Below are 17,207 nucleotides of genomic sequence, written 5' to 3' on the forward strand. Positions count from 1 at the left end.
TACATTAGTTGCAACAAAATTTCTCTCACCGGGGATTGGTGATCATGGGGGCCAAGGAGCCTATGTTTGTAGCGGTTGGAGTGCGCGTATACAGATACGTCAAATCCTTAATGTGTTAGTAACTTTTGCATAATTTTAAGCCCGTGCAAAGTTTTTTCTCAGAAATTACGACACCGATCATGCTGATTTTGAGCTCATTCGACAGAGAACTTTTTAATTAGCTGAAAGTTCAATTTTCAAAACCGTACATAACTGATGAGCTTCGCAATTAAAGAAAATCACATACCAATTTTACCCTCACAACCGCGAATCGTTTTATTCAGAGAAAGCGTAGTCTCGGCGAGAGCCTCAGGCCAGCAGACGACAGGGCTGTTAATGTACTTGTCCCGAGACTCTACCGAGTCTCTCGATATAACGACATCCTGAAGGTATATTTGTCGAAAACGATAATTATCCACTGCCGATGTCGATAGAATCGGATCTCTTGTATTTTCGAACAATCTTCTGATTTTTAAAGCGCATTTGATCAATCGTTTTGGGGTTTCGAGAATCGCGCGATAGAATAATTGCGAAAATCCATTATTTGCATTTGATTCGTCTCGCATTCGTCAGTTGATTTGAAAAACAATAAGGTAAGCAGGTTGATTCGATCTAATCTTACTGTTGCGGTTAAAAAGTTTGTTTGAGTCTGATGATAAGTTTTGCTTTGTTATTGAAACGTAAATTATTTCGGAGTACTGAAGCAACTCTTTGGAGGTTTTACCACTATTTTTCAACAGGATATGTAAAATAAATGATTTATGGTTAACACCGAGGCAATCGTAACCTCGTGATGCTTATAAGTGATCGCTGTGGAAAGCCTCAACAGTACGATTATTGATGCTGGCGTGACTGTACGCTAGAGAGTACGTTAGCATGGTAAAATACATAGTATTGGCGAAAAAAGAGAAGAGAGCAAGGAGAAATGGGGAAAATAAGAGAAGAGAGCTGCTAGGGAGGGTACGCGAGAAGTGGTATAAAGAAAGATTGCCGGGTCGATCATGCTCGACATGGCGATCGATTTTCACCGAGTTCCAGTCACGCCACTCGATTTATTTTCCAAGCCTCGTGCAAATCTGTATCGTTCAGGGCAAGGTGTTCCAGTCGTTCGTTCAGGCGGCCCTTACCGTTGATCTCAACAAGCCCAGAACGTGAGACTGAGCTCGCGAATGGGAGAGCTCCCGGCTCTCGGCTCCCGGTTCCCGGGGTTAGCAAAAGGATACATTTCTCTTGATGCTGCAGCGGCCCGGTAACGCTCTTGATATAGCACCGAAACGATTTATCTCGGTCTGCTCTTGGTTATTGCAATACGCGCTCCATATGATTTTCATGTAATTATACTTATATACAACATCACCGCGCTACATTATTTCGTGTTTAAAAAATTTTTTTTTATATGCAGAAGCTGGTCCTTCTGCTCCTGTAGTAGAAATGAGTGAAGTTATGCGGTGTCCTGCTCTCTCGATCAGTTGCATTTTGCTTTGAATCAGTATACTCGTTGTTACTCGAGTAATCGTTTCAAAAATCATGCGCCGATTGTTTTCGGTTTGTATAGTTTTTACACGCACGAATGTGCCGCGCGTATAAATATTATTTACAAAAGTTGAGATGAAATTCTGTACCTGCATAACTATACACCCATACGCATTTATATTTTTTTCAAGATGAGTTTGAGTCTTTTCGTGCGACAACACACGTCTTTTTATTCACGTGTTCGGCTTGTACACTCCTGCTCACCCTCGTATACTCTGCTCCTCAATCTTTTTCCTATTTCATCTCATTTCCTCGCCGCGACGCGCATCTCCGAGAACCGCGGATTCTCGCGTGGTCGTTGAGAGCAAGATAAATCGCATAGCTGACATAAAGCGAGCTGCTTCCTTACTTTATACTCTATCAAGACATACCGTACCTCTACCTCAAACTCACGTTGTACTTCGTACATTCATGTGTAAGTATGCATGTTATATGCACTTGCGGAGCATGAATGCAGATTATTTTCGGATCTTGGTAATACAGCACAGTAACCCGAATAAACGATTCGAGGTTGCATGCTTTCTTACGAAAAGTATCGTATATTATTGCTCGATCATTTCTTCTTAAATGAAATTATCCAGAGAAAGCTATATGGATAATGGAAAATCACATTATCGAGAAGTCGTTGAACTTGTTCAAGGATTGTTCCAATTGATTCAGAGTTGAGCTCGGTTGATTTCAGGATGGAACAATTGTGCGAAATCCAATTTACATGTGCAGAGATTTTGTGGGACTACGATCGAGAAAATCCAGTATTTTATTGTGACAAAGGTACTCAAAGAAGCTAGCACAGTATTGGGGTGCACATTGCTCATGCATCTTTATACCAGGTAACAGTACCATAATGGACTGCAGTATTTTTTCTTATCATAAATCAGATAATATAAATCGACCGGAGACATTTACGATCAAGCTTACGCGGTTAATTAATTGTCACGATCCACGCATGCTTGCTCTCCGTTTCGACCCTCTGACACTTTCAAGCTGTTGAGGGGTTGTGACAACGAGGGTGATTTCAGATCCTGTGTATGCCTCCTGCTCCAAGTATAACATATCGAATCATGCTCGGTAAGAGAACCGTATGCAAATATTATGTACGCTTGAACGAGATGTCCGGGAGAATCAGGTTTCACATAATATTACTTGTAGAGAAGAAGGCTTCATTATGTTTTGTAATTGATATACAGCATTGAAAAAAGGAATGAACTTTCGATGGAAATTAGTACCTGTCTTGGTAAAACTCAAAATGAGCAATTCCTCTTGAAGCTCAAATTGCTTTTGTTGTTGTTGTTGTTGTTGTTGCGTTAAATGGTTTTGTTGATATATTCGATTCGAGTTCAAATGTGTTGTGATGTTAGTTAAAGAACATTCTCGGAATATCGACAATATCTGTTATGATTTTTGTCCGAAGAATCGAGATTTTTGCCGCATTTGGGTCGGTTGAATGTTGAAAATCAAGAAAATTCCAATAATTTCTTTCACTGATGAAGTATTTAACGCATAAGAAACTGTGTAAAAAGAGCCCGGCTCGTTAAGCTTGTAAACGTTTCCTTCAAGACCTTTTACGATTGTCGCGAAAAATGTGATTTACACAACGAACGCGTTAATTGCTGAAAAACTCGAACATGGCAAATCCATCTGCTCGGTTAAGCTTGACTAAAAAACCTTAAGAGGCACCTAAACATATCATTTTCATAAGATGATTCAGGTATATACCTTGTAACGCTTTTTCCCAGAGTAAGCGCCAAATTAAATTATTTCTCTCGTCGCTGGGCGCCAGTCGAGGATTTCTCCTCGAAAAAATTTTTAATTAATAGAACAAAGGAAATAGTTCCGAGAATCGACCCGACTAGAAGGGTTTTCGATATTCTCGGTAGAGGGGCGTGAGTTTTCTGGAGGAAAAGAATAGCGCGGAAAATATAAGAGCTGGGATTACAAAATGTGTTTTATTATAATAGAGAATTGGCAACAAGTATAATGTTAGATATTTCCCAAAAATTTCGATAGTTTCAGTCAATATACAAATTTTGGCTCTGTTAAATATTTGCCTTCGGGTACAGTTCATTCGATAATAATTCACAATTTAACAAAACGAAAGAAAGGCTTTGCCTACGAAATTACGATAAACAAGTTCTCGGTGACAAAACATAAAATACGGAATTCTTAATCTAAGACTCTAGTCCGGGTGTAAATTTCAATTTTACGAATTCCTCTCGGCAATTCTATCAATTTCACAACGATCATTAAAATACAATGGATGAGAAGATAATTCAGAAGGACGATAGAATTTAATTCGCTCGTGCGACAAAGTAACCAATCGATATCGTTCAATTATTCGATATTTCACCGATTTACAAATTTGCGCGCAAAATAAAACAAAACGAGACTAAAATATGAACGAGACAACGGTTCACCGCAATGGTTTTAATAATTTTAACTCCGGTAATAGTCTTCGGAATTACAATTCGACTTTGGAGCGTTGGCTTCTCGAAGGTAAAATTTGAGGCTCAAGAGAACACATCCTTCCTCGTTGTGGTCCGGATTTCGAGTAACGATATTGATTCGAAATTTCGTAACGCGGTTTCTTGAGACCTAACCCCCCACCCTTAGCCTTCTCGCTTGATCAGGATTTTTCTAGAATCTTCACGAATGATTCGCCCTCATAATAATCAAATTTTCGATGTTCGAGAATATTCGCTGTTGACAATATGCGACGTTAGGTCTCGGTGCTGTTAGACGCACCGCGAGTTCGACGGTTTAGGGTGAGGGGTTCGAATTAGCGTCCCACCGCTCGATGTTTTTTGAAACTCGTACTCGATGACCAACGAGATCGAATTATTACGAATTGACGGACGACCTTCTATTTTCGAACTGCCCAATTTCTCTGTTCTCGATTCTTCTTTAGAGGCTCGTCGCACGTTCATAAAAATATCTAAATGGGAACAAAAAAAATAAAAAAATTAAATTACAAAAATGGTTATGTTTTCGCATGAGACTTTTTGATATTATTCGTTCGAGAGAAATTCAGACAACGTTGAAAGACGCATTTCCCCGAGCCATTTCTATCGAATTATACATTTTATAGTGACGAGCAAAATTGCCACGTCACAACCTACTATGTAATTAATGTCGGCTGAAGCAGTACAAGACTTGGATAAATTTTTCCTTCTTCCTTTTCTTTTCGATGTCTATGAAAACTTTCTGCCCCTCGGTTTATTTTATTTTACGTTATTTCAGCCATATGTTCTTGGATCATCGTGTGCATTTTACTTATAAATTGCAGCAGTAATTTTTTCGAACATTTACCATAACTTGTTTTGAACTTTGTTTTTTCTTTTCGGCGGATATAGTTGCACGATTATCGAAATGATCTTGGGTCAAAACTGTAAATGATAAAAATTGTACAGTTCCATACAAATGATTTTATAAATGCGAAATCGGCCATATGCTCCAACAATACTTCAGAAGTACCCTGCTGTATAATGAAATATGAAAATTTCTAATATGCTACACTCTCTTTGCGTTTTAAAATAGTGCAGTACCAAAAGTTTCAAAAGTACAGAGTATCCTCGCGATTTTGCTTTTCTCACGCTCGTGGAATTCAACTAGATGGAACACTCGACTTGCAAAAACAAATATATTCATTCTCATTTGCATTAAATTGAACATACATTTTGTCAGTCCTAGAGTATTTTTCTATGTTTTAAATGATTAACAGATCCGTAAAAAGTACATACCGTCATACATGAAAACTCGCGGTGGGTACATTCTCGCTCGTTTTGTGCACGAGAGAGCAAAACTTGCACACTCTGCACATTAATTGCGCCGACGTGTTGTCCTCAACTGAATGCACTGATTTAAAAAAATTTAATATCCAGCATTAAAAATATCTTTTGCTTAATGAAAGTATGATATGGAAACATTTCAATGAAGAAAAATGTTGGGGAACTAAGTTTTTTTTTAAGTTGCTTAATTCGAAAAAAAAATCGTCCTTTGAGCATATCTATTTGAAATAATGTTTTTTCCCATTTAATTTCATGGTGGTTTCATCGTAACGCTACACGGGTATAAAGATGCCAACCCACGAAATTAAAAGTAAATCTGTTTTATCGATGATAAAGAATTCACATAAATTCCATTGGACATTAACGCTTTACGGATGGAGAAAATAATTTTTAAGTTTTTAGAAACATCAGGTAAAGTTGATGCTTTACTTCGACCATCAAATCCAAAGATGCGTAGCGCCAAGGTGTTCTAGGGTGATTTTTTGATTAGTTGAATGCATAAATTATCATAAGAGTCTTGAAGTTGCACTCAAGAGCAATATATATAGGTTTATGTAGTAAGTTTTCTTTTGACTTGAACCTGGAATTATAGAGCCAGCCTATAAATGTGATTGAGTCTAATACATTCGTTTGAATGTAAATGAATTTATTGAAGAGAAAGAACAAGTGAAAGTAACTTTCCAAGGATCAAGACCTATGTAATAGAGGGCACGTTAAAGGGTTATTCGCAACACAACTCCGCATAATCAATTCACATTCAAGTCAATGTCTTGACATGAAATGCGTTCTTTTTTTTCTTTTTCGAGGGTCAGACTTAATATAAAGAGTGTATATTTCTCCGAGAGCAGAGTAAACGCTCGCTGATGACCAAAAAGAATTAGAGATGAAAAACGCTCGCTAGAAAGTATAGTCTCCGGAGAAGAGAGAAAAATGAAACGAGAGAAGAAACGGAGTCAATTGCTTGCTTACTCGATTACGACGAATGAAAGCGTGTTTAGAGATGCTGCTCTTCCGACGCGCAAGACTCTTTTCACAACTTCGTTTCTTACCTTTTCTAAAAACAACTTTACCTTAATTTGCTTATTCGAGTTGGCGAGCTTTCATTCACACCCGCCGGTTTCATCGCATTCTCAGCTGCAATCTCACGTCTCAGTTTACACGCGCTTTTTACTCGATTCCTCCTTATATTTCTTCCTCTCGCTTTCCCTCATCTGTTTTTCATTCTCATGCAAGTACGCTTCGTATTCACGACTATTTCTTCAGACAAATCGCTCTGCACTTGCTCCACTCTTTTTTCGGGCCTCGCACACACATAAAAACCAAGAATAATATATTGGACTTCTCTGCCTTTCGATTATTATCAAACATCTTCTCCTTTTCATGTCGAGATTAAAGTACATGCAAGCAGGTAGGATTGTAGAAAAGCTCTCCTAGAACCGTAATATCCGTAAATTATCAAACCTACTATTCAGACATCGTCTCTGGTCTCTTTCTAACGGTAATTATGGTGCCGAGATGAAAATTAGCATACAAATCACCTTTTCGGATCCTTCGTACACGAGTCCAAATGATTCAGTTTCATCATATCATATAGTTTTACAGGCGGTTGGTCTCTTTAGGTTTTGTATACTCTCTCTCTTTATCGTTAAATGCAACACGACCGCTGTCTTATTTTCATCAGTGACTAAACCTTGTAGTCGTTCGTTTCTCCTCCTCCTCCTCTTCCTTTTCCTTAGCAAGATCGTCTTCATCTTTCAATTTCGTTGTCTTTTATAAACGATCGTATTCACATCGCTTGAAAAAACGATAAGCGTATACCACGTTGGGACTTGGGACTCGTCATTCGTGGGTATAAGGTGCCGCAGTTCACAAAAATGATTTTGGAAACCTGCTATTGAGCAGATGACGAGTAATATCCATTCAAATGGATATTGAATAAGGAATTTGTGTTACATTTTTTATTCTGTTTGGTGAATATTAATGCTCATAAAAATATTAAAAACATGAAAAAATTGTTCCTGCGCATAAATATAGCTTTAATTTCTTTTATATAGAAATTCTCAGAAAAACTCTTGGCGAGTTTCCGTTTAATATTACATCGGATGTTGGACTACAGTGTATAATATGATATAAATTTGGACGACACAGTTATTCCCGTCCGCGAAAACTGTGAAAAATTCGATATCGCATTTGACTTTTTGCTATTTTTTTTGTTGTGCCTGCGTACAATCTCGCGCGTTATTTTACGAGCTTATTTTATCACTTTGAACCCATTTTAATAATTTTGAGTTTCCTACCATTTCCAGGCCTTAAATTTCCAACCGGTCCAGGCGGTTTTTTGCAACCGAGTAGTGGCCTGATCCGAGTCTACGGCGTCATATGATGAGTTTTCGAGAAGAAAATATGATGAAAATCCGAATTTCAGCAGTTACACTTGTCTCTGTGGGAAAAAAAGTTTACGTAATTGTGAAGCGCTAAAAGATTGCGAAGGATGGTGGTCGTTCCCAGCATACATAAATTCAAAGAGAGTTGGCCAGACTTTCTGCCTTTTCACCTTCTTAAGCTTTACGATTCAACAAAGACGAATCGAAGCGCGGGGATGCCTGTGGAGAAAGATTAATGCTTCTCTAATTGTGCCATTCGATTGAATTTGAAATGGAAAGGTTCGTTCGTGTTCGCGATTCGTTCTAAATCAGGACGTAACTAATGGTTCTCGTCGCGCACCTCGCAGTCCTGAATTCGATGTCTGACCCAATCTCATAATTCTGACCTTTTCTCTCATAACTTCATTCTGGTTCTTTTCTGCTGTCATTTCCAACCGGGAGATTATCGTGTTGCCAGACTTTCATTCCGTTTATTCCCTATTATTTCTATCAATAGCTTCAGGCCTATCTTATGGACGATTGAATTTTCAACTTACTATATATACAAGTTTTTTCTGCCTCATTCTTCGTGGACTCCATTGATCGTAATAGCGATTATATTATAATGCTAGTTGGTGTAAATTCGAAAGCGAAATACATACAAGACCGATTACGGGTACTACGTGTTTGGCAAAAAATCGATTATCGATGAGAAACGGTAAAATACTTGAAGATATTGGATTAAAATATCATTCGCGGGACTTGGTAAAAAATTAAACAATTATTTTAACTTATATTTAATTATAGTATCAAGCAAATTGGCTCATCAAGATATTCCTCCCAATTTTTGAACTTTTTGTCGTTATCGACAGCAAGCATGCCGAATATTAAGTGGTCCAACGGATCTGGCTGTAACTAATCCGTGCCGCATTATCATCAGCATATATATCCTTTTTTGCGCGATTGCGAAAACTTGCGATTCAAGATGAAATACATCGAAATAGAATTTTCACGCTGGTGATGAATGATGCGTTGTTCACTTTGAAAAACGATAAGAAAAGAAATGAACTTCTCGGTGTCTCGGCCGCAGTAGTATCTGAAAAGACTGCACGTCAATTTTTGGGGCATCCATCGACTACCTGCTGCCGTCACAGTTGACGCGCAACGGTTCAAACCTATTATCCGAACCTATTATCTGCAGTGTGGTTACGCGGTTTGCGTATCTCGTTCCATTTTCCCTTCCAATTCTCGCTGCTTTTTATCGTATTCTATAGCAATCCGAAGTTGCTGGCGAGAGGCCCCGCGCTCCATCGAAAATCCTACCGCAACTGAATAAAGCGTAAACCGCAGTGCATCCTCCGTCTCTTTTCGATGCACAAACATCGATATCATTGCTGGCTAGCCGTCCTCACATCGACGTTTCACAGCATGTAAATTATATCCGCTAGATCGAGAAATTAACCGCAAACATGCGAAAACTTGAAACCATTTTAATTGGCGGTGAAAACCTCCGAGTTGTCGATATCATTCGAGCTACGCCCAGTATTTAATACCTAACGCGCGACGATGAATATGCATTTTTTGTGTATTCATACATAATTGTCCCAATGTGAATACTGTTTTTCAGACTTCGCTCAAAGTCTCGTTACAAATTAAAATAAAACAGAGCTCAACGGTATCTAAAATCCGCGCATTCCCCTTCATCAATTATATATAGGGGAACATGGGGCAAAGTGGCCACTCACGCAATTCCGATTTTTGGCGGGGCACAGGATCAGTGAGAATTCTATGTTTTTTGAGAAATTGATAACTATTTGAGGCAGAGAGTGAGAATCATTTTGCGAATTACTGATAAATGTCTATTTTATTTTGATTGATAAAAATCGCACTTATAACGGACTTCATCTTCATCAACACCTGCACACAAAGTGTGCGCCCATTTTAGGCATTTTTCGCAGAGAATCCAGTCTTCGGAGGAATGCGAATAAAGTTGATCGCAGAAAATACAAGCAACGTCCGCCGCAGACAAGAATTTTTTTTTTTTGATGATCTCTTTTTTCTTACTCACTAGATTTGCGCGATACGACGGACTCGTGATAATGGCGGTTTTCTCACGATTTGCCCGATAAGAACGGGCTTTTGCCACTGGTAACGGCAAAATTTATCGAAGTATTCCGATTAATTCTTTTTTCATCCCATCGAAGGAGGATACCTACTATGCCTCGTTTCTTTTCGGTTTATCGCGGCCTTCAATGTTCCATGCGGGAACAGTCAATTACAACGTTTATTTAACGAGACGTGACAATTATCAATTTTCACCGCGTTCGAGGGGGTGGCTACTTTGCCCCAATTTTTTTTTTTTTTTTAATTCGAGAAATAAGGAGGTGGAATAATTTTTGGAACATAAAAATAAGTAAATGACCATGTACTAACCGACAAAACTCGTTAAATCCATGAAGTGGGCCACTTTGCCCCATACTCCCCTATTCTTAGAAATTTTTTATTCTTCCACACTATTATAATATCGGGTAAAGGGGGTGGATGCATCATTATATTTAATGATTTCATAAAATGTAACACTTGTGAAAATAGGAAAAGTTGTTAAAAATTAAAATAAAAATCGAAATATCGACATTTTTCGAAATGTAGCAGTTTAGCAGACAGAAAATTTTTTTGCGAAGGGTTATATTCGTTGTCCTCTGAAAATTGGATTTACTATGTAACATGCAAAAAATGGGCACACACCTTGTGTACAAGTGTTGAAGACGAAGCTGTCAGCTATGAGTGCGATTTTTGTAAAAAATGAATAAAAAACCTTTTTTTCTTATTCGTACTTTGATTACTATTGTGATTCTTAAAAATAAGTTAAAAATGTGAATAGATAGTGAGAAAGTAGTTTGGGATCTATTTTGCTCCGAAACTTGAATTTTTTGGGGATGTCACCGTGGAATTCAACAATTTATCATAATTCATTGTCAGGACATGATTTGGAACCGAAAAAAACATGTATGCATTTTATGAAATTTCAGTTTCGTGAAAGTCCATTTTGCCCCCGAATTCAACTTTTATGGGGTAAAATGTACACTGTGTCCGTTTTGCCCCATATTACCCTACAACATTTTGAGGGTAGGAGTTTTGGAAATTTTTTCCGTGTCGCAACATGCTTGTAGAGTAATTTCTGAAGATTTGCAGATTTTCCAAACGTATTAAGGCCCACAGTAAAATCGTGACCACAATCGCAGAAAAATTTCATGTATTTCAAACGGAAAACTTCAATCCCCGTGGTCGAGGGTTAAGCATTGTTTTCAAAATCTGAAAAAATTACAGCATTATATACTTTTTATGTATTTCGAACCAATTTAGAGGGCGGAAAGGGTAAAATAAATTTTGACCCCGAATAACGACCACCCTTAATGCACATATATATGATTGTGCGTCGATCGACGTTTCCATTATTTACGGTATGGAAATTTACGTGAAAAAAACTATGTGAATATAAAGTTGACGCGCGCCCATTGGTTCTTAACTTTCCGTTATATTTGTGTTGTATATTGCCGTCGGGCACGCTTCGTCGCGGATCGAATGTACCGGGTTCACGATGAACGGTATTCCCGATATCGTCGAACGGTTCCGTCCCTATTTCCCGCAATTTTATCGTCGACAGCAATATAAATGCGTTTTTGGGTATATGTAGCATTATCACGTAGTCCATAAACACTATAGGATTGACTACAAAAACGGGTAAACCAAAATTCTGTCGATCCTGGAGTGATACCTATTGTTGTTGGAAATTTACCATCCGCGCATTTCGACGCAACGCATCTTACCGTATATCTGATTCAATCTACTTTAAAAAACAAAACTTTGGTGCATGTATATTTTATTATGATGATTCGAAATACGGTCTAAATTCGCGCGCTTGATCAGTTCCCAAATGCGTTATACTATCGCCGTTTTATACCCGGAAAGCACAGCCTTATCTCGGTATATGGCGAGGAAAAGGACATAATCTTTGAACGGTAATCGAGATAAGCGTTCATTCGTAAGGTGTCCTACGGGTGTTCGCTTCTTCGCGCAACTTTCGACCGCATGTCGATCTCTGACATAGCTGTTCACCGCTTGACCTCAATTCACTTCTGGTGTAGGACCAATTACACATTCATACGGCGATCGGAGAAATATCCATCAGTTTGTCCGATATCGGTAGGATGCTGCTGCGGCTTGCCATCGACGTTGGACTTTATAGTAACTGCGAGGTTAAACTCCAGTGGCCGATTTGATCGCTAGATTAAGCTAGATCTTGAGTGAAATTTACGAGTTACAAGGTCGTTTGCACACACCTACCTGAAAAAAGGTCCCATTTTTTTGGTCTTACTTTTAGCGAAATTCCCGTAGAATTTGCCGGTTGCTCTGGTCCACCTCTCCTTCAAAATTCCTTTATTTGTTTTCACCAAGTTTTTCTTTGTAAGAGATATATAATTCGCGCGCGGTGGTGGCGGCATGCGGAAATGCGCGAATGTATCCACGTAATGATGATCTTTCTTTCGGGATTGTCCTAGGAACGGCAGTATAAAGTAGGTGCAAGCCGCAAACGTTTGTACGTGCACAGGGCGAGTTCACCGCCAAAATATTTAAAGCCAGAGGATTGCGAATTCGTGTAATCATAACCACACTCGACCGAGTACTATTATTCCACGCGTCGGTGTAATCCAAACGTGACCGTCGTTGCACAGCCGCCATACCCATTGTGTTTTCGTGGCATCTACGACGTTAATAACGACGTAGATACATCGAGAGCTCGACGCTTTTCCCTCCATTGTTCTCCAAAATCGCTCCGTGCTTTTTCACTCACTCTGAGAAAATAGTATACCAATATACGCGAACAATTCACTGATTATATGCGAGCTGAAATTTCAGCTGTTCGGTCGCGACCGGCCGATATTTGCCGATCGCGGCCGAACTTTCTTGATTATTTATTTCAATTTTTTTCTCTTCCATCAGTCGATATTTTCATTTTAATTTTGCCATCAGCAGAAAATAAACCCATTTTTCTGCGGAATGCGATTATTTTACTTCGAGTTTCTAATCGGACGAATTATACACACCGCCGCAAAGAGTTCGTTCCCGCAAGACTTATTATAGGATTTTTTTGTTTAACGGCAAATAAATTATATGCGAAGCTTGTTCGCACTTCGCGCCGCGGCGAGTCTGGTGAAGAAAATCCAAGCTCGTACTCGCGCTTTTGCCAAAACTTCTTAAGACGCAATTATTCACTGCTCAGTCCTTTATAATAGTGACAAATGACCAGCAACCCCTGTCTACCCCGTTAACGTTGTACCAGAGTGCGCACCAAGAAAATCTAACGAGGAACTGTAAGGGCTGAGAGAGGGCGAGAGGGATATACCGAGTTTTACGTAGATGAGTTGTCTGAGCCGAGGCTATAGGTTTTAGAACCTGCCGTGCGCTCCATTTCAGCAAAGAGGATATTCTCGTATTTCTTCACTCAAATATCCGAGGACCGTTTAATACTTATTAGATCTTTAACTGATAGTTGAATCGATGTTTCATTTGAATTGTCTAATTTCGACTGCTTATATTCTGTGCGATTTGAATTCGAGTCGCCATGCAATAGAGACCCTGAGCATTTTTTTTAGAACGCAAGTTAATCCTCATCATTACGAAAGAATATATCCGTGAATCCGTCCGATAATATTAATTTGAGATCATATAAATATGCAGCTTATATGAATAATATTCAGTATTGGGAACCAGCATTTTAGTCATATTGTACGTTGCTCCTGCTGCTGCTGCTGTTTCAGGTTTCGTGGTCACGCAGGAGAGGCGAAGAACTTCACTTGCTGACCATCGGTATACAGACTTACGCGAGTGATAACCGGTTCGAAGTGGATTATCAAAAACCCAACGACTGGTGTCTTCGTATTCGTTCGTCAAACGAACGGGATGGGGGTGTTTACGAGTGTCAAATCTCTGTTCATCCGCCACTCACAAGAACGGTTCATCTATCGGTGTCGGGTGAGTAGCTTTATCGAATTATTCGAGAGTCCGTGCGCAAATATGAAAACGAATATTATGAGGAATCGTGAGATATTCGATAAACGACAGTTTCAACGTTATCAGAATTGTGAATTTAGGATTGTTAACATTATTTTATTTGCAAAATCGAAAGACATGCAAGATCAAACTTATAAAAGCTCAATCCTCGTAATGAATGGCATCGCGAACAAGATTTTATCGGAGCGGGAAAATGATCGGTGGCTATAAATAGATATATTCCGCATGATTATCGTATTATAAAAGCGGCAAAGATACTTTTTTTACGATCGTCTCATTTCTCTTATAACATTATTATATATCGAACACAATTTATTCTCGTATATGAGCGGTATTATAATGTTGTCACTTTCGCTCGGCCGGTTTACGCGGGGATACGCTGTGCGTCATCGTTAGTGCTTGAGAAGTTAATCTGCTCACAGCTTGACACGGTTATAGCCATATAAAGCTTGACAGAAAAATGCAGAGAAGAAGAAGGTTGGAAAGATACTTGCATGATTGGCAAGTGGGTACGCTGTGCGCGTGTGCGCGTCTTCAGGGATGTTACCATAGAGTGCTGTACACCATATGTCCGTTCTTCAAGCAGAGTGCCATGCAAGAGTAATGCGCAGCGGACTTTCATAAATCACGAAAGTGTCGTGTCGTTAGGGTCATCGATAACGATCGCGTTGCCAGCACCATTTTCTAACGATCTTGCGGATACGCTATCGACTTTTGCTTTTCAATATATTATTATCGATACTACCAGCCGAACGAGCGAATTTGTGTTGAGCATCCGTGACTCCGATGTACTTTCATACTTAGCTTTCTCCGATTGAAGTTTCTTTCGAGGTAGCAGAACTCAAGAACTCAATCATTCTAATATTATGTTGCAGCAGGCAACCTAAGAGCATTACCTCGGACTCGAACCAAACAACTCATCATTGAAAATAAGTAGATTCGCGTGAACGTTTTTGTATTAATCCTCACCAGTGCAATCTTGACGTGAGAAAATATACTGATTGCGCAGTGGCCAGCTTCGCAATTACAGGAGTTCCGTGCGAGGCTCGCGGAAAGTGCAGCAGTAGAACTTTCTTTAATTCGCTCAATGGTGGCTCGGGGCGCTTTCAATCTAAAATATCAAGGGAAAACCGTTTTTTCGCTGATCCTATTACCAACCCAAAGTCCGACATGATCTGGACTGCGAGATTACGTAGCATTATTATATAGTCATAATTAGTGCCTCACCGCCGTACAGATAAAATGGCTTGATCAGAGTAAAAGTTTTTAAAAATGTATGGATGCACCGAGAAAAAAAATCGCGATGATTCAGAATCGTTTCATGTTATTGTTTCGCTGGCCTCAATGGTCTCGCTCACAGACTCACGAATTACTCCAGCTTTGATTCTTGTGGTTTTCTCTTTAAAGTCAAGACAAGCAACTTATTTTATAATTAAGCGGTCGTGTGATAAGAGGACATAATCTCGCTTTTATATTCGAGTAGTAAAGATGCACAACAAAGATAAGGAACCTCCTTCAGCTACGTTCACAACCTCCGCACAATATGTTTCGCTCGAAGAATTTCGTTAGCCTTGCTGGAACATGACGTCGCTCCAATGTTGCAAAATGCCTGCACTCTGACTCGCCAAGTTGTACACTTTTAACGAAGATTTTGGGAAGCTCCGAAATGGATTTAGGAGCCGCACTGTAGAAGTTTGACTTTGAAAAGTTTCGAGATTCAAAGATGCAAAGCGAACGTAATATAGCCAAGAAAACTGTACCTTATGCACGAAAGAATTATTCTCGGACAAGTTCTATCAAGTTTTGTCTAACGGAACAATAAATATGACTATTTCGTTGTATTCCTGAAAAGTACGGTCAATTTATGAAAATTTACAGAGAAAAACACGTAATTTCTGGCAATAAGAGACGAATTGGAGCTGAAACTTGAATACTTATTGAATTTTAAGGAGAGTATAAGAACTTGGTTCGGTGGATACCACGTGAGAAAAATTTTGTCCGCTTTCGAAATTCTGACAATGAGCCTGGCAATTTCGTGACTGTCGGTTAATTGATGGAAAGCAAAGCTATTTCGAAAGCGCAACTATAATGATATGTAGAGAGAGAGAGAGAGAGAGAGAGATTGATTGATTGATTGAAATATTTATTAGGCCTCGGAAGAATTCATCCATGGGGCCAAAGAATATATATAATGAGCCAAAAAGGCTAGATGAATCTCAATTACAAAGTAAAATAAGTTTAAAACTCGAAAATCGTTAAAATTAAAATTAAGTTTAAGATTAAAGTTTAAAATAAATTAGAAATAACAAAAATAACGAAAATAGCATATTATATAAATTAGAAAACAGATATAGTAGACTATATAAGCAGTTATAAAAACTGTGAGATATCATCGTAACGCAATTATAATAAAGATATTTAAAGATAACAGAGAATATAACAAGATGACAATAAAGATAACATAAAATAAAATAAAAATAAAATGAAAATAAATATAGCAAAAATAAAATAAATAAAAATAAGATACGCACGCAAGAAAGTCAGTGTATTGAACACAGAGAACTCATCAGAAAGGTCATGAGCAATAAACCTAAAATCGGATTGCCATGACAGAAATTAATAAAAAGTACAAAGCAGTGAGGGTTAACTTAAATAGCGCATGAAAATAAAATGATATAACATCAATAAAGTAAATAAAAATAAAATAGAATACAATAAAATAAAATCAAATGAAACATTTACGTAATCGAATGCTTAAAAGCTGTGAAACAGTTGCTAGTTTGCTAGACAGTACAGGTGAATAGACATGAGACATGAGATGACAAAAACACCATTTAATTTATTTAGTTTAAGTTTAAATCACGACGGTACACCTCCCTCAATATCAAAGAGATAGGAATGTAGAAGCGGTTTGAAAATAACAAGAGAGGGTGCCGAAGTTATGTTGAGAGGGAGGGAATGCCAAAAATAAATGGAAGCAAGCAGAAAAGAATTACGGAATATTGAGGTACGATGATTGGGGACAAGGAAAGTATCAGGGAGTCTATTGCGCGCTGGGCGAGCCGACGGAATCGCACGGGGAAAAAGATCAATTAGATAGTGTGGAGCACTACCTCGAAGGATATTGTACACAGTGATTCCAAGGAAGTAAAGTCTCCTCGATCTAACCGACAGCCAGCCCAGGCGCCGACGATAGGGTGAGATGTGCTCATCGCGGCGTAAGCCAAAAATAAATCTAATTGCAGCATCCATAAGCTTCTGAAGCCTATTATTCTGCTCATCAGTCAAGTCATTATAAACTAGACAACAGTAGTCAAGAATCGGTAAGATTAAAGCTCTGACTGCAGTGATCCTAACAGAGGGCGGCAAGACCTTCGCACGATAAGAGAGAGAGAGAGAGAGATGAGATGAGATG

The 17,207-nt window shown here is 38.7% G+C and overlaps 1 protein-coding gene across 1 annotated transcript in view; it reads left to right on the plus strand.

The window, feature by feature from the left end:
* LOC122412070 (protein amalgam-like) overlaps positions 1-17,207 on the plus strand; it is a 248,795-nt gene that overhangs the window by 107,848 nt on the left and 123,740 nt on the right. Inside the window, exon 6 of the mRNA XM_043421347.1 lies at positions 13,540-13,753. Coding sequence (XP_043277282.1) covers positions 13,540-13,753 — 214 coding nt within the window. The remainder of the gene's footprint in view (positions 1-13,539; positions 13,754-17,207) is intronic.

Source organism: Venturia canescens, chromosome 6, assembly GCF_019457755.1.
Source record: "Venturia canescens isolate UGA chromosome 6, ASM1945775v1, whole genome shotgun sequence".
Lineage (NCBI taxonomy): Eukaryota > Metazoa > Arthropoda > Insecta > Hymenoptera > Ichneumonidae > Venturia > Venturia canescens.